The sequence below is a fragment of the Barbus barbus genome (genome assembly GCF_936440315.1).
Source record: "Barbus barbus genome assembly, chromosome: 12".
Classification (NCBI taxonomy): domain Eukaryota; kingdom Metazoa; phylum Chordata; class Actinopteri; order Cypriniformes; family Cyprinidae; genus Barbus; species Barbus barbus.
Window position 1 is genome coordinate 21,570,608 of NC_136740.1, and position 27,709 is coordinate 21,598,316.

General features: G+C 40.1%; 1 protein-coding gene across 1 annotated transcript; it reads right to left on the reverse strand.

The window, feature by feature from the left end:
- Window positions 1-233: 233 nt before the first annotated feature.
- Window positions 234-27,519, reverse strand: LOC306878457 (protein DOP1A-like). Its single transcript, XM_079430839.1, has 37 exons — window positions 27,177-27,519; window positions 25,693-25,885; window positions 25,419-25,600; window positions 25,170-25,340; window positions 23,890-24,079; window positions 23,709-23,807; window positions 23,347-23,446; window positions 20,050-20,159; window positions 17,844-17,958; window positions 17,628-17,748; window positions 17,410-17,529; window positions 17,224-17,335; window positions 15,966-16,199; window positions 13,466-14,018; window positions 12,904-13,175; window positions 12,669-12,821; window positions 12,460-12,560; window positions 12,114-12,379; window positions 9,900-12,009; window positions 8,821-8,932; window positions 8,416-8,598; window positions 8,178-8,303; window positions 7,957-8,091; window positions 7,797-7,852; window positions 7,603-7,707; window positions 6,913-6,979; window positions 6,626-6,770; window positions 6,428-6,507; window positions 6,045-6,154; window positions 5,738-5,887; window positions 5,572-5,633; window positions 5,291-5,443; window positions 4,537-4,673; window positions 2,706-2,761; window positions 1,790-1,954; window positions 1,391-1,520; window positions 234-1,195 (listed from the first exon to the last, which is right to left on the reverse strand). Exons 2-37 carry the CDS (start codon window positions 25,828-25,830, stop codon window positions 893-895), a joined length of 7,422 nt encoding a protein of 2,473 aa, XP_079286965.1. The 5' UTR covers window positions 25,831-25,885; window positions 27,177-27,519; the 3' UTR covers window positions 234-892.
- Between the last annotated feature and the right edge of the window lie 190 nt (window positions 27,520-27,709).

Below are 27,709 nucleotides of genomic sequence, written 5' to 3' on the forward strand. Positions count from 1 at the left end.
ATAATCCACCACCCCTTGCGAATTTAGTTATCGTTTCCGTTTGTTCAGTTCACACACAAACATTTCAGTTCATTCCTTTCGTTCACAAACTAAATGTCCCATTCAGACTTGAACACCGACTCGATTAGCCGAATTAGTTCAAGTCTAATCATCGAAACACCAAAAGAAGTCGATTAATCGTTCTAGGTGAGTAGTTCATAAACTGACCTAGCACATTACAATCAGCATGGTTTGCTTAATGTAAGTATTCTGTAAGGTTTATTTCATTACATTTGTTCAATTAAATCACAGTTTAAAGAAGAAAAAACAGCTGTGGTGCACGTGAGACATTTCTGTTTTATTTCCTCTCTCCCACTTACTCTGATAAGCAACAATATATATTTTCATTATGGCTCTGATCATTTCAAAGCAACATGACTTTTAACTGTCCACTTATATGTATTTTTTTTTCTTACACAAAAGGTTTTTGCTGACACCATTGAAAACTAATCCAAAAGGAAATAAACATTAGTGCAAGTTTGATTAGTTATGGACATGACTCATGTCACATGAGGTCTGCTACAAGCCTTTCTGTGGATGAGGGAGTTCAAAAATGTTTTAAATTCACATATGTCTCTTTATTAGGCAAGTCACCACAATATGGAATGGCACAGTATCATCATACTATCCTATAGGCTCAAACAAATGATGAAATAATCACAACGGGCCATATTTACAAGTAAAAGACTTTAAATTAAATAGTATAGCTTTTGGGGAAAAATACATTAATTAGAAAAGAAAAAAAATGTACAAACTTCTTTTTTTGTTGGTTTGTTCTCTTCCATTTTTAAAAGGTGAGGTGTTAGTGTTTTTGCCATAGCTCTATAGTTTTCACGTTTTTGTTCATGTCAGGTCACGTTTTGATGAGTCCCTCAAGAAAGTCCTTCTCAACCATTTCCTCAATGTTCTGTCTGGCCCGGCTCCAGAAGACTTTCTGGCTCTCCAGCTTGCCATCCTTGCCAGGGAATGGGCCATCTCTGGGAGTAGGGCTGTGATATGGTCCTGAGCGGCTGTTACCTTTACTGCTGAAGACCTGACTGAGAAGGTTGAAGAAAGGGAGGAGCTGCTCCATGCTGCGGATCACGTAAAGGGTGAGCAGGAGCTGTCCGGGCTCCCAGGACAGAGTGCGTGTGGAGCAGTCTTCCTCTGGATTTTTCTACAGTTAATGGAGGTATTCCCATGAGAGTAATGAACATCCTAGGCTTAAAAGCATTAGCAAATCTACTGAATAATCTATAGGCCCTATGCTAATTATGTGGAATTAATCTTTATTAAAATAAGGCTCCAATAGGACAGAATTTAATAGATTTCCATTGTTAAATGTAGGTCAAATGTTATATGGTAGTATTACCTTGGCCCTTTTTCTCAGCAGCTTGGCCAGTCTGACAACATAGGGCTTGAACTCTCTCTGATGGGTCCCCTGCCTGCGGACCTCCAGACCAGAGTCATCCGAGGCTTCAGGGACAAAAGCCCAGCGATACCTGTGGTATAGAGTATTATTATGTCTTTCAAATGAAATATGCTCAATATTTGTAATAAATTATCCATGAAGAAAAACAGAGAGTGCTGGAACAGTCTAAACTGAGGTTTTAAAAAAAACACAGTCTTGAGAATCTATTGAACAGCCCTTGTGAGCTTAGTGTATACAAAAGAAACAGCTCTTCCATTACCTTTCAACAAGAAATATTGCTGCCTTGTACTAAAATACATTTCAAACATTCAGTGTGTAAAAATGTGTAAGGACACCCACATCTGAAACTGAGGCAGACTCTCAGAGGGCAGAGCGAGGGCCAGGTCCAGCAGCTTGCAGGCAGACAGGTAGAGGTTAAGCCAGCGCTGGCTGTTGTAGGAGGTAGAGAAGCCGTTGCCCCCTGAGTATGTCGTCTCAAGCCCTGCAACCGAGGGACCTGAGGTCCTGGAGAGATGCCAGAAACCACATCAGAATTCAACACACTGAATCACGCATAATGTCTTAAAAGGGTTACTCCACCCCAAAATGAATATTTTTGTCATAAATCACTTACCCCCATGTCGTTCCAAACCCATAAAAGCTTTGTTCGTCTTCGGAACACAATTTAAGATATTTTAGATGAAACAAGGATCCGCTATTTTCGTTCAAATCAAAGCGTAAATAACGTAGAATAGCGCATCCTTGTGTTGTGGCCGATACAGAAGAGCATATGCAGTTTGCGTCCAGCGGATAATCTATAAAATGGCGCTACGCTGACGCAGAGAGACAGAGATGAGATGAGTTGTTGGAAAAAAGTCGATGAGTTGTTGGAAAAAAGTCGTTATTTTTATTTTCTTTGCGTACAAGAAGTATTCTCGTCGCATCATAAAATTCATTTTGAACCACTGATGGCAGATGGACTATCCTGACGATGCTTTTCATACTTTTCTGTGCCTTGACAGTGGTAATTACTTGGCAGTCAATGGGACAGTCACGAGCCTCCCAGTTTTCATCTAAAATATCTTAAATTGTGTCCCGAAAACGAACAAAGCTTTTACCGGTTTGGAGCGACATGGAGGTAAGTGATTAATGGCAAAATTTTCATTTTGGGTTGGAGTAACTCTTTAAACTAAACAAGATTCCACTTCTCAAACAAAAACGAAAAGATAAAACAGCTAAAATTTTGAGGATTGCTACAGATTTAAATGATGAGTACCTGGTGATGTCTTCATCTGCAGTGAGTTCCTGTTCCATGAGTAAGAAAACCTGAACCTGAAGGAAGAAACAAACAAGCCTACTGAATTTTGCTAAAAGAATGAGACAAAAAAGTCCACCAAACAACTAATCCTCTTTAGATTGGCCCCTGCGAACTTCTGTTATTTCAGCATCAGAGCTTACAGCTTGCTTGTGATTACAGGTCCTTTTCAAAAAATTAGCATATTGTGATAAAGTTCATTATTTTCTGTAATGTACTGATAAACATTAGACTTTCATATATTTTAGATTCATTACAACACAACTGAAGTAGTTCAAGCCTTTTATTGTTTTAATATTGATGATTTTGGCATACAGCTCATGAAAACCCAAAATTCCTATCTCAAAAAATTAGCATATTTCATCCGACCAATAAAAGAAAAGTGTTTTTAATACAAAAAAAAAGTCAACCTTCAAATAATTATGTTCAGTTATGCACTCAATACTTGGTCGGGAATCCTTTTGCAGAAATTACTGCTTCAATGCGGCGTGGCATGGAGGCAATCAGCCTGTGGCACTGCTGAGGTGTTATGGAGGCCCAGGATGCTTCGATAGCGGCCTTAAGCTCATCCAGAGTGTTGGGTCTTGCGTCTCTCAACTTTCTCTTCACAATATCCCACAGATTCTCTATGGGGTTCAGGTCAGGAGAGTTGGCAGGCCAATTGAGCACAGTAATACCATGGTCAGTAAACCATTTACCAGTGGTTTTGGCACTGTGAGCAGGTGCCAGGTCGTGCTGAAAAATGAAATCTTCATCTCCATAAAGCTTTTCAGCAGATGGAAGCATGAAGTGCTCCAAAATCTCCTGATAGCTAGCTGCATTGACCCTGCCCTTGATAAAACACAGTGGACCAACACCAGCATCACTGACTGTGGGTACTTGACACTGGACTTCAGGCATTTTGGCATTTCCCTCTCCCCAGTCTTCCTCCAGACTCTGGCACCTTGATTTCCGAATGACATGCAAAATTTGCTTTCATCCGAAAAAAGTACTTTGGACCACTGAGCAACAGTCCAGTGCTGCTTCTCTGTAGCCCAGGTCAGGCGCTTCTGCCGCTGTTTCTGGTTCAAAAGTGGCTTGACCTGGGGAATGCGGCACCTGTAGCCCATTTCCTGCACACGCCTGTACACGGTGGCTCTGGATGTTTCTACTCCAGACTCAGTCCACTGCTTCCGCAGGTCCCCCAAGGTCTGGAATCGGTCCTTCTCCACAATCTTCCTCAGGGTCCGGTCACCTCTTCTCGTTGTGCTGCGTTTTCTGCCACACTTTTTCCTTCCCACAGACTTCCCACTGAGGTGCCTTGATACAGCACTCTGGGAACAGCCTATTCGTTCAGAAATTTCTTTCTGTGTCTTACCCTCTTGCTTGAGGGTGTCAATGATGGCCTTCTGGACAGCAGTCAGGTCGGCAGTCTTACCCATGATTGCGGTTTTGAGTAATGAACCAGGCTGGGAGTTTTTAAAAGCCTCAGGAATCTTTTGCAGGTGTTTAGAGTTAATTAGTTGATTCAGATGATTAGGTTAATAGCTCGTTTAGAGAACCTTTTCATGATATGCTAATTTTTTGAGATAGGAATTTTGGGTTTTCATGAGCTGTATGCCAAAATCATCAATATTAAAACAATAAAAGGCTTGAACTACTTCAGTTGTGTTGTAATGAATCTAAAATATATGAAAGTCTAATGTTTATCAGTACATTACAGAAAATAATGAACTTTATCACAATATGCTAATTATTTGAAAAGGACCTGTATATGTAATATGTAAGTGTGCAAGGTGTGTCACATCCTCACCAGCTCAGTGATCATAGTGGGCCAGAGTGAGGTCAGGTGCTGGGGGGACATGCGCAGTAGCAGCACTCGGAAGAAGAGGAAGACCTGCGCATGGAGGATGGGCACTTGAGGGAGTCGTAAGCTCTCCACAAGACGCTCTGAAATCACATCAACATATAATTTACAGCTTATTTTTATGCTTTGACAGGGTACTAGTGCAATTGTAGGGTCTTCACACATCAAAACTTGGACAGGTAGAAATGAATAAGATCCATTTTGCACAGGGGTGTCCAAACCTTCTCTTGGAGGTCCACAACCCTGCAGAGTTTAGGTCCAATTTAAAATAAACACACCTGAAACAAGGTCTTCAGGATTACTATGCCTGTGTCCAATACTGCTGCCTAAACACTTATAATTCAGTAATTATGGGGGCAGCCAATTGTAGTAGTGTCCAAAACCATAGCGGACATTAAAAAATGCACTTATTCAATCCCATAATGCATAGCAATAATAAGTGTACAACCAATGTGCACTCAACCTCCGCTTGAGAATACCTATACATTATGAGCGTCATGCTAAATGAATTCCCATATCTCATCAGAGGATGCCGCAGCACTTTTAGTGAACAAAGTGCTCAAAGTGTCTAAGGATACGGCTCTTGATTTTGATGGTGTGGAAAGAGCCAAGTTACTTTGAAGTCAAGTGAAAAAATAGCATATTAGTTTTCCCGAAAACATATCTCACCATCCCCATTTAAATCAATGGACGTGTGTACCTTGGATGTCTGGCAAGTACTTCTGGTACTGGTCAACCTCACTGCTGTAGATGGTGAAGGCCAGTCGTTTGAGTAACATGGCTCTCTGCTCAAGCTCTGCATCTCGATTGGTGAAAAGACTCAGAGAGCTGCTCTGAGCCACAGCAACTCGGGCTGCACATATACAAAATGTTAGCAAGTTCCTCTCTACAACGCTCAAAAAAACATCAGCTCGGTGATGGTGATAAAGCAATAAGATGGGCACAGCTGGATAGCCCATTTAGTAGAAAGGGAAGACTCACTCATCAGGTCTCTGAAAGTGGTTTTGTCATGAGTCATCAGGTGGTCTATGATTGCTCTCCAGCTGAAAGAGAGAGATGTGGTCAACTAGAGGTCACATTGTCCTGTGAGTGGCAGTAAAACCACTGCGACAAGAAGAAAGGACATGTTGTGCAGTACAGTACTCACTGACTGACGCAAGAGGAGTCCATCTGGAAAAACGTATGATCCATAAACAGGTCGAAGGCTTCTTTCTTCCAAGCTCTCCGGGTGTACTGATAACCACTGAGGCTGCTCAACAGCTGGATACATGCACGATAACTGGGGGCATTGTGAGCACTGGCGGAAAAGAGGACAGAGCAACAAGATCTTGATCCCTATAATATATTGAATTACAAAATACAAGACACTGAAGCAGCTTCAGCAACTTTGTGTCCAATTGACTGTCAATTCCTTATCCTGTGTCTACAAGTTTTGGATTTTGAAGACTAAATACCTATGGTTGCGCAGATAGGGCACAACATAATGCATAAGGTTGACCAGCAGAGGAATCACTCTCTCCTTCTCATCACTGTAGAAGACCATATCTAATAGATGAGCCAAGACCTGCAAAGACACCCATGCACACATGAGTATATTAATGCAATCCACAGAAAGCCAAATTAACACAACAAAGCAAGAATACAAGACAAGTAGGGCAGGACAGGGCAGGGAAGAGCACATCCTCTGGTGACCTGTGAATGTTCCTGGTGTGCTTGATACCAATGCAACATTCCAGTTTCCCTACAAATGTTATCTGCTGCAAAGACTGTGGTAGATTTTGCTTTGCAGTGTGTTTAAAAAAAGGAAATGAGTGTGGATTTAACATTCTCTGTTTACCTCAGCCAGCAATGTGAGGGCATGAACGCTGTACACAGATGGAGTGAAGCTGGAGGCCTCCATCACTGTGAGCATTAGATCTGAAATGCACATAGTGTTAGTGAGAGACTCACCATACACTCATGCCAATGTGCATACTAACATGAGTCGACATACATGGGATATGCCTTACATAAACACTGATACACAGTCACTGACCTTCTACATCGGCCTCCAGACTGGCCCCGTCCACCATGATCTGAGGGGAGGGTTTGACCTCCAGGTTTCGCCTCAACCATGTGGTCTGTTCTAAGGATGAGCCTGCAATTGTGCCAATGGCCTCTACGATCTTATGGGTCACATCCTGTGGAATCATGGTTTTATAATTTAATGTGAAAATTGAAGAAAAAAAAAAAACGTGTGTAAGAGACACAGCTGACACCAAGTCAAACCATGTAAACCAAACTTTTAATGGAAGAAAGGGTGGGGAGTGAGTGAAATGTCACCTGTAGCTCTCGCTGGTCCTTCTTGCTCTCCAGGGTGGGATTCTTTAGAATAAACTCATTCAATACACTAAAGAAAACATTCAAATTAATTTCTAATACTTACTGTAATCGTATGTGTGTCTATTTACTATTCCTTTTTTTAACATCAGCAGCAAATGCTATTTTTATGGCAAACTTAAGAGTGTAGAAATTTATAAACAATAACTACAATAAAGCTTCAATAAAGAAAATGATAAACAATAATTTAACAATATTATCTAACAACAATGTAACAGATATAGCAATTAAATAAGTTCTTGCATTTTGACAGAATTTTTACGGGAGACATATTTTTAAAGATGTCCATTAAAGAGGTTTCAGAATAAAATGTTGCTTAATATTATTTTAAAAGGACATTCCAATAAAATGTGTTTTATAATTAATGAAGTCTTTTTAAACAAAATCACATACTGGTAATTTGTGAGCTTTCAATAAATATATGTGTAAGCTTAAAGTGACCAAATCAACATCTTGTATATGTGTCTATTTTCAAAATGAAATCACTGAGTATTTTTATAAGAGGGTTTACTTCATATAATTTGTTATTAGACACATTCATTCTCTTTTACTTGCCACCATTTATAAGTAAAACCACTAAATGAATGTACATTTAAAATTAAAGTATGGCTGTGCTAGTGAGAAATCACTTACCCTAGTATGAGGAACTGTCCTGGAGCAGGCAGACTGAGCTGGACAGAGTCCTTTAGCAATGCCAAGAGTGATGGCCAGCTATCAACCAGACTAGACACTGGAATTCTAAAGTAGACAAGGAAAGAACTGTGAGACTGACAGAGTAATTTAAATAATACATTTGGCATATACTGATATTAGTATAGTTCACTTGCCTCTGCATATAGGCATAGAAAAATTGAAGCATGCACACTTCCAGGGAAAGATGCTTCTGTAAAATGAGAAAAGGTGTAGGTGATTCTTAAAGCCACCTGTAAAACCAACAGTGACTGGAGATTAATTACGTGAGTAGTCGGGGTATATCTGTTACTGTACCTTCTCTTTGGCGATGGCTGGGGGCTGCTTTAGGACTTCCTTCACTGTCTGAATCACCGTCTCAGTTCGCATAGCACTTACTGAACGAATAAGTTCCACAAGGAGAAGCTGTTCCTCACTAGCTATAGGAATTACCTAAAACACAGGCGCACAGATGAAATATGTTTGTTTTGTAGTGTCAAGGTACAAAACTAACCACTGACTTCTGGTATAGCTCATACCTTGTTCCTGGATGAAGTTTTAGCCTGCTTCCTTTCATTCCACACATAGGCAATAGCGGCCATGAAGTGAGCCCCGTGATTCATTGAGATTGGACCCAGCAGCTCTAGAATTTGCTGTCTGAGATTCTGTGAACAACCCATGAAAACAATTCTAGTTAGCACAGCACATAGACTAGAAGATGCATTAAAGCACAGTCATCACATGTCTCAAGACACAAGTCCAGTCTCCTCATGGTACCTTTGTGGATCCTAGGTTGATATTGGAGGTGGAGCAGGCAGAAGCTGCAGCTGGCCTGTCAGAACTGTCAGCCAGATAGAGAACGCCCCATAGCAGGGTTACAGAGGACATAATTGTGTGCAAGATGGAGAGAATCCCAGCACGGGCCTCGGCAAGGTGCTTCTGATCTACATTTGCCTGCAGCTGAGGAATACATGCACATAAAGATTAAGAAAAACTCTAATTCAAAGCCCACACCTAAGCAGTAAGCACTAATTAATGCTTAAAAAAAATATCATGCACTCATTATTATAAATATACACACACGTACATACAGTATATAAAAGTATCATTCACTTATTTTTGTCCTCTACATTCAGCATTTAGGAGCCATGAAACACAAACATGGCTAGCTAGCTCCCTCACCTGGTGATATTGTGATGTTGGGTCCAGCAAACAATAATGAATTATGGCTGTCATTCCTTCTAGTACAGTCAAAATCAGGTCAGGAGGGATACACAGTGCCATCCACTGGGGCCTAAAAATACACACAGCGTACACACAAACACACACTGGATTTCTCTTCATAAACAGTATTACTTCAAAAGTGCATAGTATTTCATTAATATTCCCTAAATTGCCTTTTAAAGCCTGCCATAACATTGTTAAGGCAATAACTGAGGAAATTATGATGAACAGTGTCCTCTTGTGGATGTAAATATACTACCACATGACTTCAAGCCAAAACAACCAACTAGTTTGTGATTATCCTCTTTATTAACAGATTAAAGATTTAAATACAGGAGTGCAAACTCGTCAGGAGTGAGAAAAGGTGACAAACTAAAGATTTTCTTACATTTTTTGTCTTGTTTCCAGTCCAAATATCTAATAATTCTTAAATCAAATAATTATTTATTTTTTTCAGAAAAAAATAAGTCAAAATAATTTTGTTTTTGGTTTGAAATAAGATCATTTTGCTTACCCCGTTTGCAGATTATTTTGCTTGTTTTAAGGACAAACTCACTTAATTTTGACTTATTGTTTTCTGAAAACAAGACAATAATTTTTACTTGTCTAGAAAATGCTTCTTGATTTAAGAATTTTTAGATATATTTGGACTAGAAACAAGATAAAAACTCTAAGTAGGAAAGCATTTTTTGCTGTGCACCATTCAAGGATAAGCACCTTTATATGATTAAAAGACGTTTGAGCGACAACTACGGTCTACAATCAACAAGGATTGTTGTTAAGATGTTACATGAACTTAGTCAGGGGATACAAACCACTGTAAATCTTCATTTCAGCACTCGCTAAACGTGAGGTGTTTTTCCGTCTAGAAATAGGCTGTTACAGGCTGACACCTAGCATGATTCACGTGAATGACCTATTTCAAGGTGAAAACAGCGAATTTCGCTGAAAGGTGACAAGTTTGCACCCCTGTAAATAATAACATGCTTTGCAATATGACTCTGTTTCTCTGCTACATAACTGAAGTGGACGAGTACCTGGTGTCTGTGAGGCCCGTCTCGTAACGGTATTGCTGGATAAGGTTGTCGAGGTTTTTGCACAGCTGAAGCGTAACAGATGCAACTACTCGCCGAAGGACTTTTCCCATGTATGGCAGAGAGGCTGTTATAAGGCCAATCCACTGTGGGTGCATCTTGCAAGCATGATGCTGATGCAGTGCTCGGATCACAGCGCACAGAAACATGCCCTGAGCTGTGATGGGTTGCCCATGCAGGTATTGCAGGGAAGTCATAGGTTGTTGCGGGTTGACATGCTCTACCTCGCCTCCAATCAGCTCAAACCCAGCCCCGGGGCCATTAGGTCCTCCACTAGACCCATTTGACCCCGGACCTCCCTCACCACCCTCTTCCACTGGGATCATCACACGGTGCTCCAACACCACCAGGCTCTGCAGCAGACGCAGGAGTTGTGACTGTATGGCGCTGCAGTTGTCCAACTGGTCCTCTGACAGATTGATGACGCTGTCTTCTGAAAGGCCCTCCTCAACCGCAGCCACGTTGGTGCCACGGACACGGTGTTCATGCCACTTCTGCACACTAAAGATGGTGGAAAGCAAACAGTGTAACACTACTTTCTGAACCTTGCATTTGGACAGTACGTCACAAATAAAGCTTGCAAAGCCCTTGGCTGAGCCCCCAATGACTTTGACGAGCTCACTGAAGAGCAAAGTTAACACCTCCACGCTGGTCAGTTGCATGGCGTGGTTGCCTGCCAGGTCCTGTGATGTGGCGGCCACATGGGCTGAGTAATAGCTACGCAGAAAATAGAGACAAAGGGAGATGATGATCTCCAGGAACATGGCACTTCGGAAGGAGTGGGAGTGCGAGTCCTGCGGGATGGGGCAGTAGAAGTCTTTGCCCATGACAGAGACGCGATGGCGTGCTAGCAGGTTCTGCAGAAGAGAGAGCTGTGGCGTGTATGTGTTGTTTATGCTAGTGGTGGAGATGGCGTTCACAAATCCTGCTGGTGAAGCACGTAGCATTGCTGCAATGGCAGAGAGTGCATGCAGAGTCCGAGAGGAGTCATAAAGCTGAAGGTACAGCAGCACATGCTGGTATAGGGGATGAATGTTAAAACGAGAAGGTGACCCAGAGGTGCGAGATCCTCCCGCCCCACCAGCAGCCCCACCACTGGGTGAGCCTATGTCACTCTCAATCTCTGAAACTTCCCCTTCCCCACAGCTGTACCAGTTTTCCAGGTCAAGACTGTCACCGAAGAAGATGCTGGGTGGCCGGCTCTTCTCGGCTTGGTTGGTCTTGCGTCTCTCATCATCTTTCCTCTTGACCTTTTTGATTTTGGGCTTGGCTCCTGGGGATTTGTCAACCAGACGCTCCATAATCTTGCCCTTTAGGCTGAGCTGGGTGCTGCTGTGGCTGCGCTTGCGGTGGGGGTCATCAACCTGGAGACTCTGCTCTGTGGCAGCACTGCCACCACCATCGGGCAGCGTAATGATCGAAGGAGAGGAGCTATGGCGAGCAATGCCTTGCCGATGTTCCTCTTCCAATGAAGCATCGATTGAAGCCACAGCCAGGAACTCCAAGGTTCCCCCAGCAACCAGTTCTGGGAGCGTTCTAGGTTGGGTGTTGGAGAAGGGGGCAAGGGTGATGCATGGCTCATTGGACATATCGGTGGATGAGTTGGAACTGTCAGAGTCTGTCTGAGGCCAGCCATCAGGAGATGGTGTCTCAGAGGAATTTTTCTCCACCATTTGCACCACCCTGTCCACTATATCAAAAAGCACAGCAGACACTGCTTTGTGCAAGGATTCTTCCTCTAATGAAACAGATTGACATAGTACAGGATCAGATATATTAATAGTGCTACCACCGCCCTCCAGTTCATCAAAGCTGCCATTGTCTACAGTGGATGACTGAGAGCCACTCGAATCTGAGCTCTGGAGCTCCCCCTGCTGATCAGGAGGTTGATATTCGCCACAGAGCTGAAGGTTCTCACTGCTGAGGCTCAAGAGAGAAAGACTGTCACTCAAAGGGTTAACTATGAGACTAAAGGGTTCCATATCATCCAATGGGAGGCATCGGCTACACGCTTGGACACCCCTGTGGCCATCCCCTGATATCTGGTTATAATCTGCGGAGGAGACAAATGCATGTTTGTTAGCATTAACTTTTTGGTAAAAAAATAATAATAAAATGGAGAAAAATCTATTTAAATTGCTAGAAAACCCCTCTTACTTTCAGTACAGCCCATATCCCTCATGTAAATAGGTTCAGAGGACTCTTGTTCCAGGGGGTTGGGAAAGACCTGGGTCCAGTGACGCTGTGCTTGAACCCGTTGTATGGATACACGGTGGGTTTTAGGGTGCAGCAGCAAAAGCAGTAGAGGTTCTAGAACACGAGCTATGTCATGTCTCTGCAAAACCTGGTTCAGCCAGGCCCTGCCAACAGCACTTGCAGAGCCATCCCAATAACTGAGGCTGTCTAACATGATAAACAGAGACCTACAAGAGGAAGAGAATGGTGAGGTGACTGAAAAATTGTTTTTGTATTTAGACTTCATCAACCATAGATGTGCTGTTACCTATCAAAGGTCCGATTGAAAGGGGGGGACTTGGTTATATTCAAGTCTCTGGTTAGGTGCCAAAGAACTGAGAATTTTACATGAGCCTCCAGACGTATTCTCTAAAATAAAATTTTGTAATAGATGTGAAAACAAATCTGTGCATGTACAGTTGTGCAACTCTATGCCAATTTTTAGTGGGGTGTCTATGGGGTGCATGTATGACTGACCCTGTCCCGATGCATGAGCTGCTGGCTAATGACATCTTCACAAATGCTGGGTGAGGGAGCCAAATTGTGAAGCTGGTAAAAGAGTTCCACACTGCGCTTGTGATGCTGGGGGGTTTCTTCTCCCAACTGATCCCATAAAATAAGAGCTACACTCTACAAGACAGATGTGAAAACATGATCAAGATAGAAGAAGAGACTACAAAAGAATGCAAATGAGCAAGAAAATAATGCACACCTTGAAGAAATTGGTTTTCTCTGCAATGTACTTCAAGATACCCGGTGTGAGTGGCGGTCGAATCACCACTGCAACACGCCCCTGGCTCGGACTCATTGGCTGGTCTGAGTCTGGACTTGCCACACGCTCGGCTGTCACCATAGCTACAGACTGTGTCAGTCCGACAAGGTCCATTACAAGTGAGATAGCCACCGCTTGAATACTGAAATCAGCTTCTGAACAGCAAGCATCCATCAGGGTCTGAAGCCACAACGCTGGCTGAACACTCTCACCTGTCGGGGCAAGCATTGGCACAAAACAAATATGCTACATAAAAGGATTTTGAGTGTGAAACAAACCTGTATTTATATAAAGAATCCCTTTGCATTTAATAAAGGTATAATCCATGAGAAAAAAATGAGATTTTAAAATAATGCATGTAAGGAATGTATACTGATATACCAACACTTTTTTCCTGAGTTTTTTCCTTATGTTTCAGGGAGGCAGTCAAGCAAAAAAATGTCCTGGTCACACCTTGGTAAAGAGTTAAAGTTAAGAAATGGCAATAGAAGGTCATTTTTACCTGCCTGCTCCTCTCCAGTGGGTGATGACTTTAGGTTTCCCTCAGCAATATAGACTGGAAAACTAGAGCACTCCAAGAAGAGCTGGCAGGCAGCAGTGAGTGCAGCCAGACACTCCATCTGCTCAGAAGACATCTGCTCCTCAAACCCACTTGCGTGTCTATTATCAGCCACCACAATTAGAGTGTCCATTTCTGCACTGCAGCTCTTCCCTGCCTCTGTCTGACCACCTGGGGTAATGTAAAGCCTCACTAAGCAAGAAAGAAACTGCTGGAAATGCTCAAGGCAGCACTGCATCACGGTCTTGTCCTGGGGCTTGATGTGGGCTGAACTACTGAGCCCAGATTTGGGTTTAGGTTTGGCTTGGATAGGTACATCTTCAGGGCTGGATGCATCATCTTCGGGATGTTGCATGTTATCAGGTTGCTCCCCACGTTCTGCCTGGTACTGGATGAAGTCAGTAAATCCACTTTCTGACAACTGACTGCTAGAAGCATTCTCACCATCATCAAATACATCAGTGCTCCCAGAGACTTCAAGGGTGACTGGTAGAGTCTGAGAAAGATAAGGAATGAAAAAGTTTATATTCATTGCTCTCCAGCAAGACACCACAGCGCAAAACGTAAATAGTTTCACAGTCAAGGTAGTGTCATTAAGTCAAATGAAATATATTGGATTGACTTCTGTATTTTTAGGTATGGTACTTTTAGTTAGCTTGAAGACAACTTTATCCTTCACTTTTTGCAAAGTAAAAACTTTTTTTGGCCTTTTTCATGCTTTTAGCAGACAGTACAGTAGAGAATGACTGGAGAGCATGGGGTGGAGAGTTGGAAACGGGATTGGAAAAGGACCACGTGTCGGGTCCACAACTAGGTGGTTCCAATCACAGAACTGTGTAGCAGCCCAGAGCTCAGAGACTCAGGTGGCAAGCAGTGCACTGCATGAGCCCCAGAGGAGGAAAAGGCGAGAGCTTGAGAGATTGAAGGCCATTTTCACCTGAGTGGAAATGACAGACTCTTGGGCCTCAGAGGCTAGACTTGGCAGCCACTAGAGAAGGGAACTCAGCTGTGCATGAATGTCTCATCCCTATTCCCCTGCTTTCTCTCCCTGCATGCTGGCACCATCCAGGGAGTCTGGCATAATTTCGATGAAGCTTCACTTAAGATGGAGACACATAGTCCTAGTAAGGTAGCAAACAGGTCTTGGCACACACATAACCTAAAAAACTTAAGTCATGAGGGAGGACCATCCTGTCTATTGGCCCCATAGCAGGGAGTCAGTGGAAGACACACACCATCAGGCAAAAGGATGGTTGTTTCCAGGCCAGTGCTTGTATAGCAAACAGGCCATATTGGCTTGTCTTTAACAGACTAATGCTGTAGAGACCGTTTTCAAAGACTTTAAAACAATTAGAGACATTCTAAGTTGATAGAGTACTGTTGATATTGGCAGTTAGATAAAGTACTTAGTGATGTACAAAGTCAGAGAAGAAAAGACTAAATTTCAGCATTGAACTCTGAACATTTAAGTCAAGCTACTGTTTAATCTACACTACATATTCCCTGTGAGGAAAGCCTAAACAAATTGTACATGAAGCACAGGGCAGAGATGAGAGTGAAAGTTTTGTTTCAGTCTAGCATCACACTGTCTGTACTCTGGTGCCAATGTATTTCCCTAGTAGGGTTTGAATAAAAGCTTCTCAAAGCAACAAAAATTCAAATTGGATTCTATTACTTTCTTTTGATTTATTTCTTTAGTTACGAAGGGAAGGGTAAATAGCTGATATTTACATGTTAAAAAATACTAATAAATAACTCTGAATATTAATTACTAATCAAATGTTCACTGAAATCTCACAATTCTTACAATAATTATTTTTTTTTAAATGACAGAAATAAAGGAGGTCCATCTTCCTGTTACCTGCAGGTTTGATTACTGGACAGAGATATTTTTTTAAATATACATCACAGCAACTGCATATACAAAGCAACTTTGTTTTTCATTACTTTTTAAGATTGTTTTATTTTATTGTATTGTATTGTATATATTATTGTATATTTTAGTTTATATATTAGTTTAGTTTGGTTTGTATTTTTCAGGCCTGGAAATCACAATTTTCCCATATTACCATAAAATTCCCATATATATTTCTAGGTTTTCCATGACCATAGGAACCCTGATAATTACTGGATACAGATTTATGAAAATAATTTTCAAGATAGCACTCAAAAAAATTCTAGATGATGATTAAATATTTTAGAATTGTTAGAAACTAGAAAAAATTACATTCTATTGAAAATTTTCCCTTTTCTGTTTTTTGTCCCCAGTTTTTCCATGACATATAGTATGCTTTTATAATGATAAAGATGATATTTATAATATCAATGTAATATCAATCAATAATATCATATAATATCGATATAATAATCGATATAATATAATTTATACAGAATGTATGTATTCACTGAACATGTTTTAATAATTTTTTTTGTCTGCTCTCACCCTTTTCTCATCTTTGTCTCTAGCAGAAGGGGTAGTTGCGGCAGATGATGGACCAGAGGGCAGCGCAAGGGGTGACACCAGAGGGGGCTGAACTTTGCTGAGGATCTTCGAGCAGAGGCGCAGACAGTGGGTGAGCTCTCTGAGGCCCAGGGCCTGCAGGTGTGTGGTGAGAGCAGAAACCATCCGAAGCAGCAACTGAGGTAGGTGCTCTGTCTGGATCTCAATGTACGTCTCCTAGACAGACAAAAAGACAGGAGTGAGGTTCAGATCTTCGTTAATATGGAAGCTGGAGGCCCATTCCTGCATTACAGTCAGTACTGTACATTACGAGTGATGGTTAACAAAACTGCAAAAAGCAAGTAAGAACAATTTAGGCTTAATGTGTGGAGTAAAAAGGAGTAACAAGCTTTTTAAATTGGTGAGCACATGCAAGTTTATGGTTCTACCTTCCGCAACATCCATAGTTAAGCATTAGCAATGTTTTTGAGGTAATCATATATCATAAGATTTTAGATATAATTTAATATAACAGCACAGAGACATCTTAATTTTTGCATCACTCCGCTCATCTGTTTTCATTGCATTTCAGATTCAGAGTATGTGAGTGGTGTGAAGCTGAAGTGCCATTTATTTTTGTCAAGAGTGAGATGCAGGATTTTTAAGTAAGCAGGGAGAAGGAAATGGAAAACCTGAAGTGATTACAGGCACTTTAAAATGGATGTTTCTGGGAAGGTAGCCAAACAATTAGAGTGAAGTGAAGGTGAGGCGAGGAGGCAAGTAAGAGCAGTACCGTACCTGGCAGATAACCCTCATGCTTCTAGTAGGCTTCGAGGGAAGAAAAAGAGAGCAGAGATTTTCAGACAGACAGAAGCGAGCAGAGCAGAGTCCAGAAAACACTTCAGAAACCCTGATTGGTTCATTCACAACCAGTGTTAAAGAAACTAAGACAAAGATGATCTCTGAAACTTTCACAAGGACATCAACACACAAACATTTGTACACATGTAGAAAATGTCTAAACTATGAGGCTAAGACAATCCAAGTGTCACTAAAATGTAGTTTAGTTGCCTATATCAAACATAAAGAAACATGAATGGAGATTAGACCACCTAAATCTCAGCATGTTTACATGAATTACTGTTTCTAACTATCAAAAACTCACGTTTTTAAAGTAGAAAATGGATAACGGGAATAATAAAGCAGTAATCTAAACATTTAAATTGATAAATTATTATTTCTAAGTGAAAAGTTCACCAACCAAAGATACAATGTCCAACAAGAAGTCCACCAGCTCACAGAACTCAACCAATGAGCGTGCTGACGTCTCAGAGCTCATAGTCGTTCCAGCGTTGTGACTGCTCTGAGTCCACCTACAAAAAGAGAAAGAGGTTAAGTAAGAATGGAACAAAACTACATTATATTTTTCTCTCATTATCTCACACACCTGCAGCACTCCTCAAACCAGCATGCAATATAGTCCCACATGTAGTAGGGCTCAAAGGAGTTAAACAAAAGGTTGGCGGTTTTAATTAGCTCTGCCGTTTTCTTGTTCTCTCTGAGTTTGCTGAAAAACAACACCACAAAAGATAAATTTACACTGAAAATATTGCAATACAACTGTATGATTGTATCAACTATTAGTGAGATAAAAGCAGTGCAGACCTGCTAAGCTGAGTTTGGTCTTTGCTGAAAGGGTTTTGGTTCTGAAGGTCCAACTCAGCGCGGCACTGAGTGTGCAGGGTGCGAAACACTTCGATCAGAACATCCTCTAAGATTGCTGGGCCTAAATAAAATAGACAAAAAGGCATCAAGGCAATTGCAAGCACTCTTTCTGTGAGTCTAAGCATTTGTCTAGACATCATGTAGTAACGGCTGTACCCAGCTCAGGCTTGTCGAGAAGGCTGATGAGAATGCGAAACGGCTTTAAGTCGTGCATCAGGATGCTCTCCTCCTCCCCTCCTCTAGCCTTCCCCTGCAAGATCCCCACCATGGCCTACAAACACACAGATAGACAAATTTAGGCATGCACTGACAATAAAATCTGGGCCAGCAGCAATAATAATAATAATGTACAGTGTGAAAAACAAATCTTTGCTAAAGATTCATTTAAACAGTGTTAGTAAGTAAATTATTGTAGTTCTTAAATTTGAAATGAAACAGAATTAGCTATATATAAATGAAATATATATACATGGATCATTCATTCACAATCTACAGTGGTGGCCAAAATTATTAGAACACTAGCATTTTCACCAGCTAATGACATGAAGAAACAGAACAAACTGAGACAGACTAAATCCAGAAGAACTGTGGCAACGTCTACAAGATGCTAAAAGAAACCTACCTGCAAAGCTACCTGAAAAATTATGTGCAAGTGCACCTAGGGCAAAACTGCTTTAAATGCAAAGGATGGTCACACCAAATGTTGATTAAATTTAGTTAATAGAAGTTAATTGACAAAGAAAATCTATTTTTGACATTATTTTTCACAGTATCCTCATTTTACAGCATTTTTACACAAGTGCCTAAGGGTGTATTCACACCTGTCTTGTTTGGTTAGACTGAATCAAACTCAAGTTCGCTTCCCTCTTTGGTGCGGATCTTTTGGGCAGGTGTGAATACAGCAATCGCACTCGGGTGTGGACCAAACAACCGTAACAAGACCCAGCTAAAGAGGTGGTCTCGGTCCAGTTCCAAACAAGCTCTTGTGAGGTTGAATGGATAAACCAATGAATGAATGACCTTAGCACACGTGTTGTTTTGTTTACAATTTCTGGTTCACAAAAAAAAAAAAAAAAAATTATTTGATCCGGACCAAAGCAAGTGAACTAGCGGACTTTCCTGGTGTGAATACACCCTAAAACGTTTAACAGTACAGTAGCTTTGCAGGTAGGTTTCTTGAAGCATCTTGGAGACGTTGCCAAGTTCTTCAGGATTTAGTCTGTTTCAGTTTGTTCTGTTTCTTCATGTCATTCCAGACAAACTGGATGATGATGAGATCAGATCTCTATGTGGAGCACTAGCTGTTGTCAGACTCCTTATGCAAACAAAAATCTCACTGGATTATTACAATTAATGGCAAAATGAATGTTTGGAAATGTAAACTGATATTTCCTACTGACACACTACAGCAAAAGATAGAAATAACTGACTTAAAACCATTTTTAGCTGGTGAAAATACTAATGTTCTAATAATTTTTGCTACCACTGTATAACAAGATCTATAACATGCATTTAAAAGAAAAACAGACAAAATAGGGTGATTTTTCATTTCATTCCAACTTTAAAAATTAACTTCAAGTGAGCGTTAGATGACAGCACATGTAATCTAAATGTAACAAAAGTACCCAAGATAGATTCCTCTGCAGTACCCTTGAGAAAAAAAATCTCCATTATACTGTGAATGCCTGTGCAAGTGTGTGCGTTTTAGCTCTTTAGGGATTTCACACTTGGTCTAATGCATGGCTGCACAGACAGAGGAACAGACGGTCCCTGCAATAACCTACTTCCCAAACAAGCGAGATCCAACAAGTGGCCCAAACCAGATGGCACGTAATCAAACAATTCCCCCTCCAATAAAACAAGAGAGGAAAATGCCAAAAACAAAACTCCCCCTGCTGAAGCCCCAAACTTAACCCCAGGGGTAGCAGGACGGTTTAAACGCATGGCTCTGTCTGTGCCTGCACTGGGACCAGTGTCTCGATGCAAGCTAAACCATGCATGCAGACCACATGGAGAGAAGTGAAGACTCACAGAGTGGCTTATTGACTAAATGTGTGCATGCACCTGTGTGCCACTGCAGACATAACAAAAACGGTTTGATCTTACAACAAAAGGAAACTCAAATAAGAAAGAGAACTTTTGATTTCTCTGTGTCTGGAAATATTTGTTTAGAGTACTGTGAACACCAGGGATTTCTGATGTCCCATCGATGCTCAGAGCCCAAAACAACAAAATGAGCCACATCAATCCTCCTCAATTTGAGACATAAAATTTGGATCACACTCACTACATTCAAAAAATGGGTGAAACTCTCACTGTTTGTACTTTATACTCTGCTTTGAACTTCTAGGTTTTACATTACCTGAACAAGCATGTCCTTGGAGTAAGTGTTAAAGTAGTGTGTGACGTGCTCTTCTGGATTACTGAGTCGGGTGCTGCGAGGGCCTGCTTGCACACCATTGTTATCAAAGCCTGAAAACACCACCGAGCACACAATTTGCACATTGACATGAGTACAAAGATGCTCAATTTTTGTAATCATTTTTGTTGACTTACAAGGAAATAAATGAGGACGCGTTTATAAAAATATGATAAGAGGCTATTTGTAGACATATAAACTTACCGCAATATTCATCCACAGCATATTGATAGCAAGTAAGAGACAAAATAAGGTCAACCAAAAAAAACTTTTCAGCAAATTTTTCTTGTTTCTATCAAGTTGTGAAATTAAGTATTAGTCCAGGTGATATGTGAAAATAATGTTCACTTTTTCAAAAAAGCATGAAACTTGGTACGCTTGTATAGTTTGCGGCCCTAAACATTTTCAGAAATGGAGCCATCGCAAAAACACCTCGTGGTTGCCATGGTGACCATTTTACTTTCTACCATAACCAAATTATGTGTTATATCTCCTGAACCAAACATGATAACACAGAAAAGGAGACCCTATGTTTTGATGGGCAAGGATTACAATGATACCTTATACAACATATACAACATAAACTGTTCAGGTGAAGAGTTAATGGTGAAATCAGCAATGTGAGAAGGAAATCACAGTATGAGCATCACAGTATCACAGCATTTACAAAAGTCCATATTATGGCTATTAATTTTTTCTTTCTTTGATAATTAACTAATATTTTATTCAATAATACATTAAAAGGTTGTTTTCAAGAATACTATCATATATTTCAGAGATGTATATATATAAAAGAAATAATCTCAGGTAAGTGTATTTTTCCTTACCTCTCAGGCAGAGTCAGGAGGGCGGTAGTATATTTCCAAATACATTCTTGTTCTCTCTCAACAACGATCTAACATCACACGCAGATGGCAACGCAATCAGGTGAACAGTTAATGGTTAATTTAGTGACTTTATGAGAAGGATTACAATGAAATCTCAGAAGATGCAGAATGAAATTTCAAACATATTTCATGTGAAAAATGTACAATCGATATTTACAATCTGGCCTCTCTGGGGCCAGAGTTGTCTATTATGTTGTCCACAAGGGGGAAGCCAGAGTCCTGCATGCAGGTGGCAGGTGAATTGCTAATATCTGAAGTAACGGTGGAATAATATTTGTGTGTAGGGTGTGGTTCGGGTGCAGGCCGGACGTTGACAAGCATGGGTGGGTTGCGACTATTTCGACTCGGTCCAGTACACGCTGAGCAGTGCTGCCACTGATTGACAGCTGTAGTGATTATATTATAGGGGGCGCTCTTTGCTCGCTTTCTGTATTTAATCTATTCACAATTTGAATAAAAGTTTTAATAAATTAGTTTTTTCTACCTTGTGTAGATTTAATTCAGGTGCGGTTTGGGTCCCAGTTTTTATGTCAAATAGGTCGGGAGGGGATGTAGATTCGTAAGAGTGAGGAGGAAGTAGGAGGGTGCTGAGCCTGTGGCTATTCTGTATGCAAACATCAATGTCTTGAACTTGATGCGAGCTGCAAACCGGTAGCCAGTGCAGGGAGATAAAGAGAGGTGTGAAGTGGGCCCTTTTGGGTTCATTGTAGACCAGTCGTGCCACTGTATTCTGAAACATTTGTCGAAGTTTGATTGCGCATGATGGAAGTCCAGCTAGAAGAGCTTTGCAATAGTCCAGCCTAGAAATGACAAGGGCTTGGGCAAGAAGTTGTGCAGCATGCTCTGTTAGGAAGGGCCTGATCCTCCTGATGTAGTTCAATGCAAACCTGCATGATCGAGCTGTCTTTACAATATGGTCTTTGAAGGTCAGCTGGTCACCAAAGAATAATTTTTGATTAACCTAGCAGGATGATGAAATCATGCTATAGAGTCGGAGTGGCAGGGAAAACGAGAAGCTCAGTCTTTGCCAGATTGAGCTGCAGGTGATGTTCCTTCATCCATGCCATGTACTATTGAATAAAATATTAGTTAAACTGGTGTGTGGTGGGCGTTCTGGCACAATATGGCAGCTGTCGCATCATCCAGGTGGATGCTGCACATTGGTGGTTGTTGAGGAGATTCCCCCTTCCATGTAAAGCGCTTTGAGTACCCAGAAAAGCGCTATATAAATGTATCAAATTAATAGTCAATTAATTAAAACAACCTTTTATTGTACTACTGAATAAAATATTAGTTAATTATCAAAAACAGAAAACAACACAACCTTGTTATGTTGCTGTATATAATCCTTGCCCATCAAAACATAGGGGTAGACATCACCTTTTCTGTGTTATCATGTTTGGTTCAGGAGATATGACACAAAATACATAATTTGGTTATGGCGTTATGTAAAATGGTTGCACGAGGTGTTTTTGCGATGGCTCCATTTCGAAATGTTCACTAACCTGTACAATTGAACCAAGTTTCATGCTTTTATGAAAAAGTGAACATTTCACCTCAAATTTTGCACACATCACCTGTACTATATGGCATGCACTGCAACTAGTTAGTTGTAATTGTTCATTAACTGTGTCTTTAATAAGCAAATATTTTCATAATTGCTACTGTGCGAGTTTTCCAAAGAAATTTGTTTGTTTTTAGTTCTAATGGACATTACCATTCAAAAGTTTGGGGTCAGTAAGATCATTTTTAAAGAAATTTATATTTTTATGCAGTAAGGATGCATTAAATTGATAAAACATTAAAACATGTTACAACATAACACCAGATTTCTATTTTTAAAAAATGCATTTCTTTTTAACTTTCTATTCATACAAAAATCCTGAAAAATAATTCCACAAAAATATGAAGGTCCAACTGTTTTTAACATTGATAATAATAAGAAATGTGACTTGAGCACCAAATCAAAAAATCTGAATGATTTCTAAAGGCTCATGTGGCACTGAAGACTGGACTAATGACTGCTTAAAAATTATTGCGATCACAGGAAGAATAAAAATGTTTTAATATATTCAAACATTATATAAAACAGTTATTTGCTATAATAATTCAAATATTACTCTTTTATTGCAATTTTGATCAAATAAAAGCATACTTGGTGAACATAAGAGACTTCTTTCAAAAGCCCAAAAACATATCTTATGGACCACAACTTTTGAACGGTAGTGTATCTGCTTGGATATATGCAAACACAAGCAAAACATGACTAAGGAATGCCATATGATTGAAAGCTGGGACAAAAATAAAAAGGATGGATGGCATACAGTTTGTGTGTGAAGCATCAATATCTCACCCAACAGCCAAGCATACAGTCTACGGTTCAGAGACATGTCTCTTCTTAGAACAACATGAAGTGCTGCAGACAGAATTCTGATCATGTCTGGACGTGTAGCCTGAAATGAACCACACAGTTACAATATAATGTTAGTGTTTCATTTCTATGTCAAATACTTGAAACTAACATTTCTATTTTGTGACTAGTGAATAACTCCGATATTTGTAGATTTGGTTTGAATTATGTTTTAAAGGTGGACAGGTAACTCTGCCACCTGAGAAGCAACAAAGATGGACCTCGGAGAGAACTTTACGAAATGTTCCTACTAGCATTGGGACAAATAAAGGCGAAAGAAGTCTTAAATAAATCAGTATTGTTACCTGACTCATGTGGAAGGGAAAGCAGAACAGGATCAGATCCAGGGTGCTCCTCTGCACTAGCACACTAGAATCCTGTACAGATGTGCTGACTGCTTCCACCTGATAAAAACATGAAAAAACTCAGTGGCGGCCTTCATATTAAAGGCTGTTTTGCTTGCAATATGTCTATTGATCAGTGTACCATCAGTTCGATGTCACTGCCAATGATGTACAGCTGGTCTTCCATGGATAGTTTTCTGTTAAGGTGCAGTAAGACGAAGGACACTCCAGGCAAGCGCACAGCAGGGCTGGTTAGGATGCTGCCCCACAGGGCACTGTAGAAGGCCGGCTGCTCCACAGCTGCTGCCACCTTTTCTAGCAGGGTATTGGTCCTTTAGACAACGGATGAAATAAGATTTAAGATTAGATAGGCACAATATATCAAGAAACATATCAGTTGTCAGTTGATATTGGAAATTGTTTTTGCTTATCTTTATTAGTCGATACAGGATATATTTTGGCCGGTATTAGATATTTCATTGCACATGCTCATTTGCCCTATTAATACCTTCAAATTTCAATAATTGAACATTAATTATTACTTTTTAAGAATATTTGAAATGTTTAGAATATACACTACTGTTCAAAGGTTTGGGGTCAGTGAGAATTCGTTTTTTTTTTTATTAAATTGTTTTATTCAGCAATGATGCATTAAATCATGTGACGTTAAACACTGTGAAAAAATTCAGTTCTTTTGAACTTCCATTCATCAAAGAATCCTGAAAAAAATAATTCATCATGGTTTCCACAAAAATATTACACAGCACAACTATCTTTAACATTGATAATAAGAAGAAATGTTTCTTGGGCACCAAATCAGCATATTAAAATGATTTCTGAAGAATAGTATGACACTGAAGTCTGGAGTAATAATGGCTGCTAAAAATTCAGCTTTGCTGTAACAAGAATAAATTAAAATAAAATATATTAAGACTAGTGCTGTCAAACGATTATTCGCATCCAAAATAAAAGTTTTTGTTTACATAATATATGTGTGTATACTGTGTATAACACATGTACAGTATATATACACATGACAAATATTTTGTTTATAAGTTAAATACATTTATATAATAAAATGTATGAATATAAATATATGCATGTAAATACATGTAAATAATTTCAAAATATGTACTGTATGTGTGCGTGTATTTATATATACGTAATAAATATACACAGTACACATACATATATTATGTAAACAAAAACTTTTATTTTGGATGTGATTAATCGCGATTAATCGTTTGACAGCACTAATTAAAACAGAAAACAGCTATTTTAAACTGTAATAATATTTGACTATATTTCTATTTTTACTGTATTCTTGTTCAAATAAATGCAGCCTTGAATAGAACAGAAGACTTAAAAGCATAATAAATAATTTAAACTAGTACATTCTAGTTTAAAAATCTTTTATTTTACCTGTCATAATACTCTGAGCCCTCCTCCAGACCAGGTAATACACCGGTCAGGAGTCCCTGCAGGCCTGGTTTAAGAGTCTTTCCCAAGGGCAGGTAGTAGGTCTCATATAACCCAAGTAATACTGGCTTCACAGACATAGCAGCATTGGATAGTAAAGGGAAGAGGCCAGAACTGAGGAGGGAGGTTGAAAAGGAACATATTAGGCACTAAAACACTATAGCAGAAAAATCAATCTTGGACAATCTCTACCTATAAAGGAAAAGATCCTTCGCCAGGCGCTTTGGTCCAATGATCTTGAAGATGATTTCGTAGGTCTCCAGGGCCTTGCGGTGAACCCCGCTGGGCAGCGCCGGGTGGAGGCATTGGGCCAGACGCTTTCCAATTGTCAATTTCTTAGGCACAACCTGATACTTGCCATTGTTTTGTAAGACCTGTCCACACAATACAGAAAAATAAGATCAATAAAGCAACTGCCACATTTGGAGGAGCTTCTAAATGTGGTCAAGGGGGTATAGAAAAAGACCTTGTTGAGCTTCCCAAGTGCTGAGATCAGATCGGCCCATTCGCTGGAGTACTCAAAGTTTTTAAGGGCCTTATCTACTGCTGCCACATAGTTTCTGTATTTCGAGTCACCAAGGAGTTCCAACTCCTCTGCATTCATCGTCCTACACAATGGGACTAAAAGCCAATTCCAAGGTCACGTACGAACATCACACCTTCAGTGTAGAGGAACAGAGGAAAAAACAAACACAGGTTAAAAATCAATCAAAAGGAGTGTACTCAATGAGTAATATTGCAGTGTAGATCACATGCTTGATAATGGAAAAAAAGAGCTCACACTCAGATTCCAGCATACTCAAGATTAAAAGGACAGTTCACCAAAAATTAACATCGTCTTCATTTACTCATGTTGTTTCAAACCCGTATGAGTTTCAAAAGCAGTTATTTTGAATGATGATGGAAACCAATTGACGATAATCAATTGATAATTTTGTCAATACTATGGAAGTCACTGTTTACCATCAACTGTTTGGTTACCAACATTAAAAATATCTTCCTTTTTGCTCAACAGAAGAAACTCATACAGGTTTGGAACAACTTGAGGGTGAGTAAATGATGTCAGAATTTTCATTTTTGGGTGAACTATCCTTTTAAGCTTCACTGTGTGGAATATTTTTACACTCAACCAAACACAGCAGCCCTTTATTGCTCAGAAGAGCTCACTGTCACTGGTGGAGACGCTGTTGAATTATTAACAGGTGTGACTCAATTGCAGGTGAGGTGCTTTAAAGCTACAAAGGGCAAAGAATAACAATAAAGCACTGACTACGGAAAAAAAATATATTTCCATATTTTACTGCACTGTAATATGCTGTTGTTATTTACCATGTTATTCTTTCAACAAACTACAATATAAATGAAAACAATGCATTAAATTAAATTCCCCTTTTGTGTTGCACTGAAGAAAAAGTCATACCGGTTTAGAAAACATGAGGGTGTTTGAATGATAACAGTATTTCTATTTGAGGACGACCTGTCCCTTTAAGATGCACCATAACAGTCCACAGGTTTTATTATAGCCAAAACCAAAACAAGATTGTAAACATTAATCTAAGCGTATATATCCTTTTTAAATATTTCACATTTTTTCAACTGAATTGAATTTAAATTCTAAAATCCAACAAATTGTACATGGTATCGATGCATTTGGCAAGCTGGTTATCATTTCCCATGAACAGCTGATAAGGAACAGGGGACCATTATGTGATGAGAAGGCCCCTGAGGTCCTACATAAAGAATTGCCAGTGTGACAATGACGAATGAGTGGTTCATGGTAAACATATCTCCAAATCTGTCCACTCTGCACGACATCTCCCACACACGGACAGAATAACCACCCAAACACGATCAAATGTCATGAACACAAGCTAACTGCTAAGCTACTGTAAGCTCGCTCGCTATAGAGTAACGTTGGCGGATCCTCTCCCGTGAGCTGCTGCTGCTTACCGTTATCAGTCGGATGGCGATTTTTTTTTTAGAAGGTCTGAGCTGTGAGGGGCTGGATGTTTTTGTTAATCTTGTGGGCAGATGAATGTATGGATGGATAGATGGGTGAATGGTTGAATGGATAGGTTGTGAACGATGTACGGTCAGATGCGACGTCGGTGGTGGGTATACTGACAGCAAGAAACGCTTTCCCGGATGCCGCTGGCGAGATCACGTATCTGCTGTTAGTAAAGCCATTTGTTATACAGCAGCGTCAATGATGGCATCAGTCCAGGTAGCGCTCACACTTTGCAGATGAAACCATTTTTGATGAAAGTCTCTGACAGGTGAAACGCTTCGTTCTACGCATGCGCCAGCAGTTCCTGGTTAAACAAAAAAATACGTCACTCTTTCATAATAAAAGTTCCCGTGTTGCGCTCGAGTCGCTTTGCACGCAAACCCCGGAAATAATTTTTTTTACTGTCGATTTTACATTTATGAGTAAAATAAAATCTGTAGTTAACTACTGAAAGAGTTTCAAGTTTTGTTCTACA

Bases quoted from the DNA above. Each gene is read 5' to 3' on its own strand.
- LOC306878457 (XM_079430839.1), bottom strand. From the start codon at position 25,830: ATGAATGCAGAGGAGTTGGAACTCCTTGGTGACTCGAAATACAGAAAC. The intron at 23,808-23,889 runs GTACACTGATCA...TGTTTTTATCAG, and splicing joins GCAGTGACATCGAACTGATG to GTGGAAGCAGTCAGCACATC. The intron at 16,200-17,223 runs GTTGGTGAACTT...TTGTCTGTCTAG, and splicing joins TGTTGGACATTGTATCTTTG to GAGACGTACATTGAGATCCA.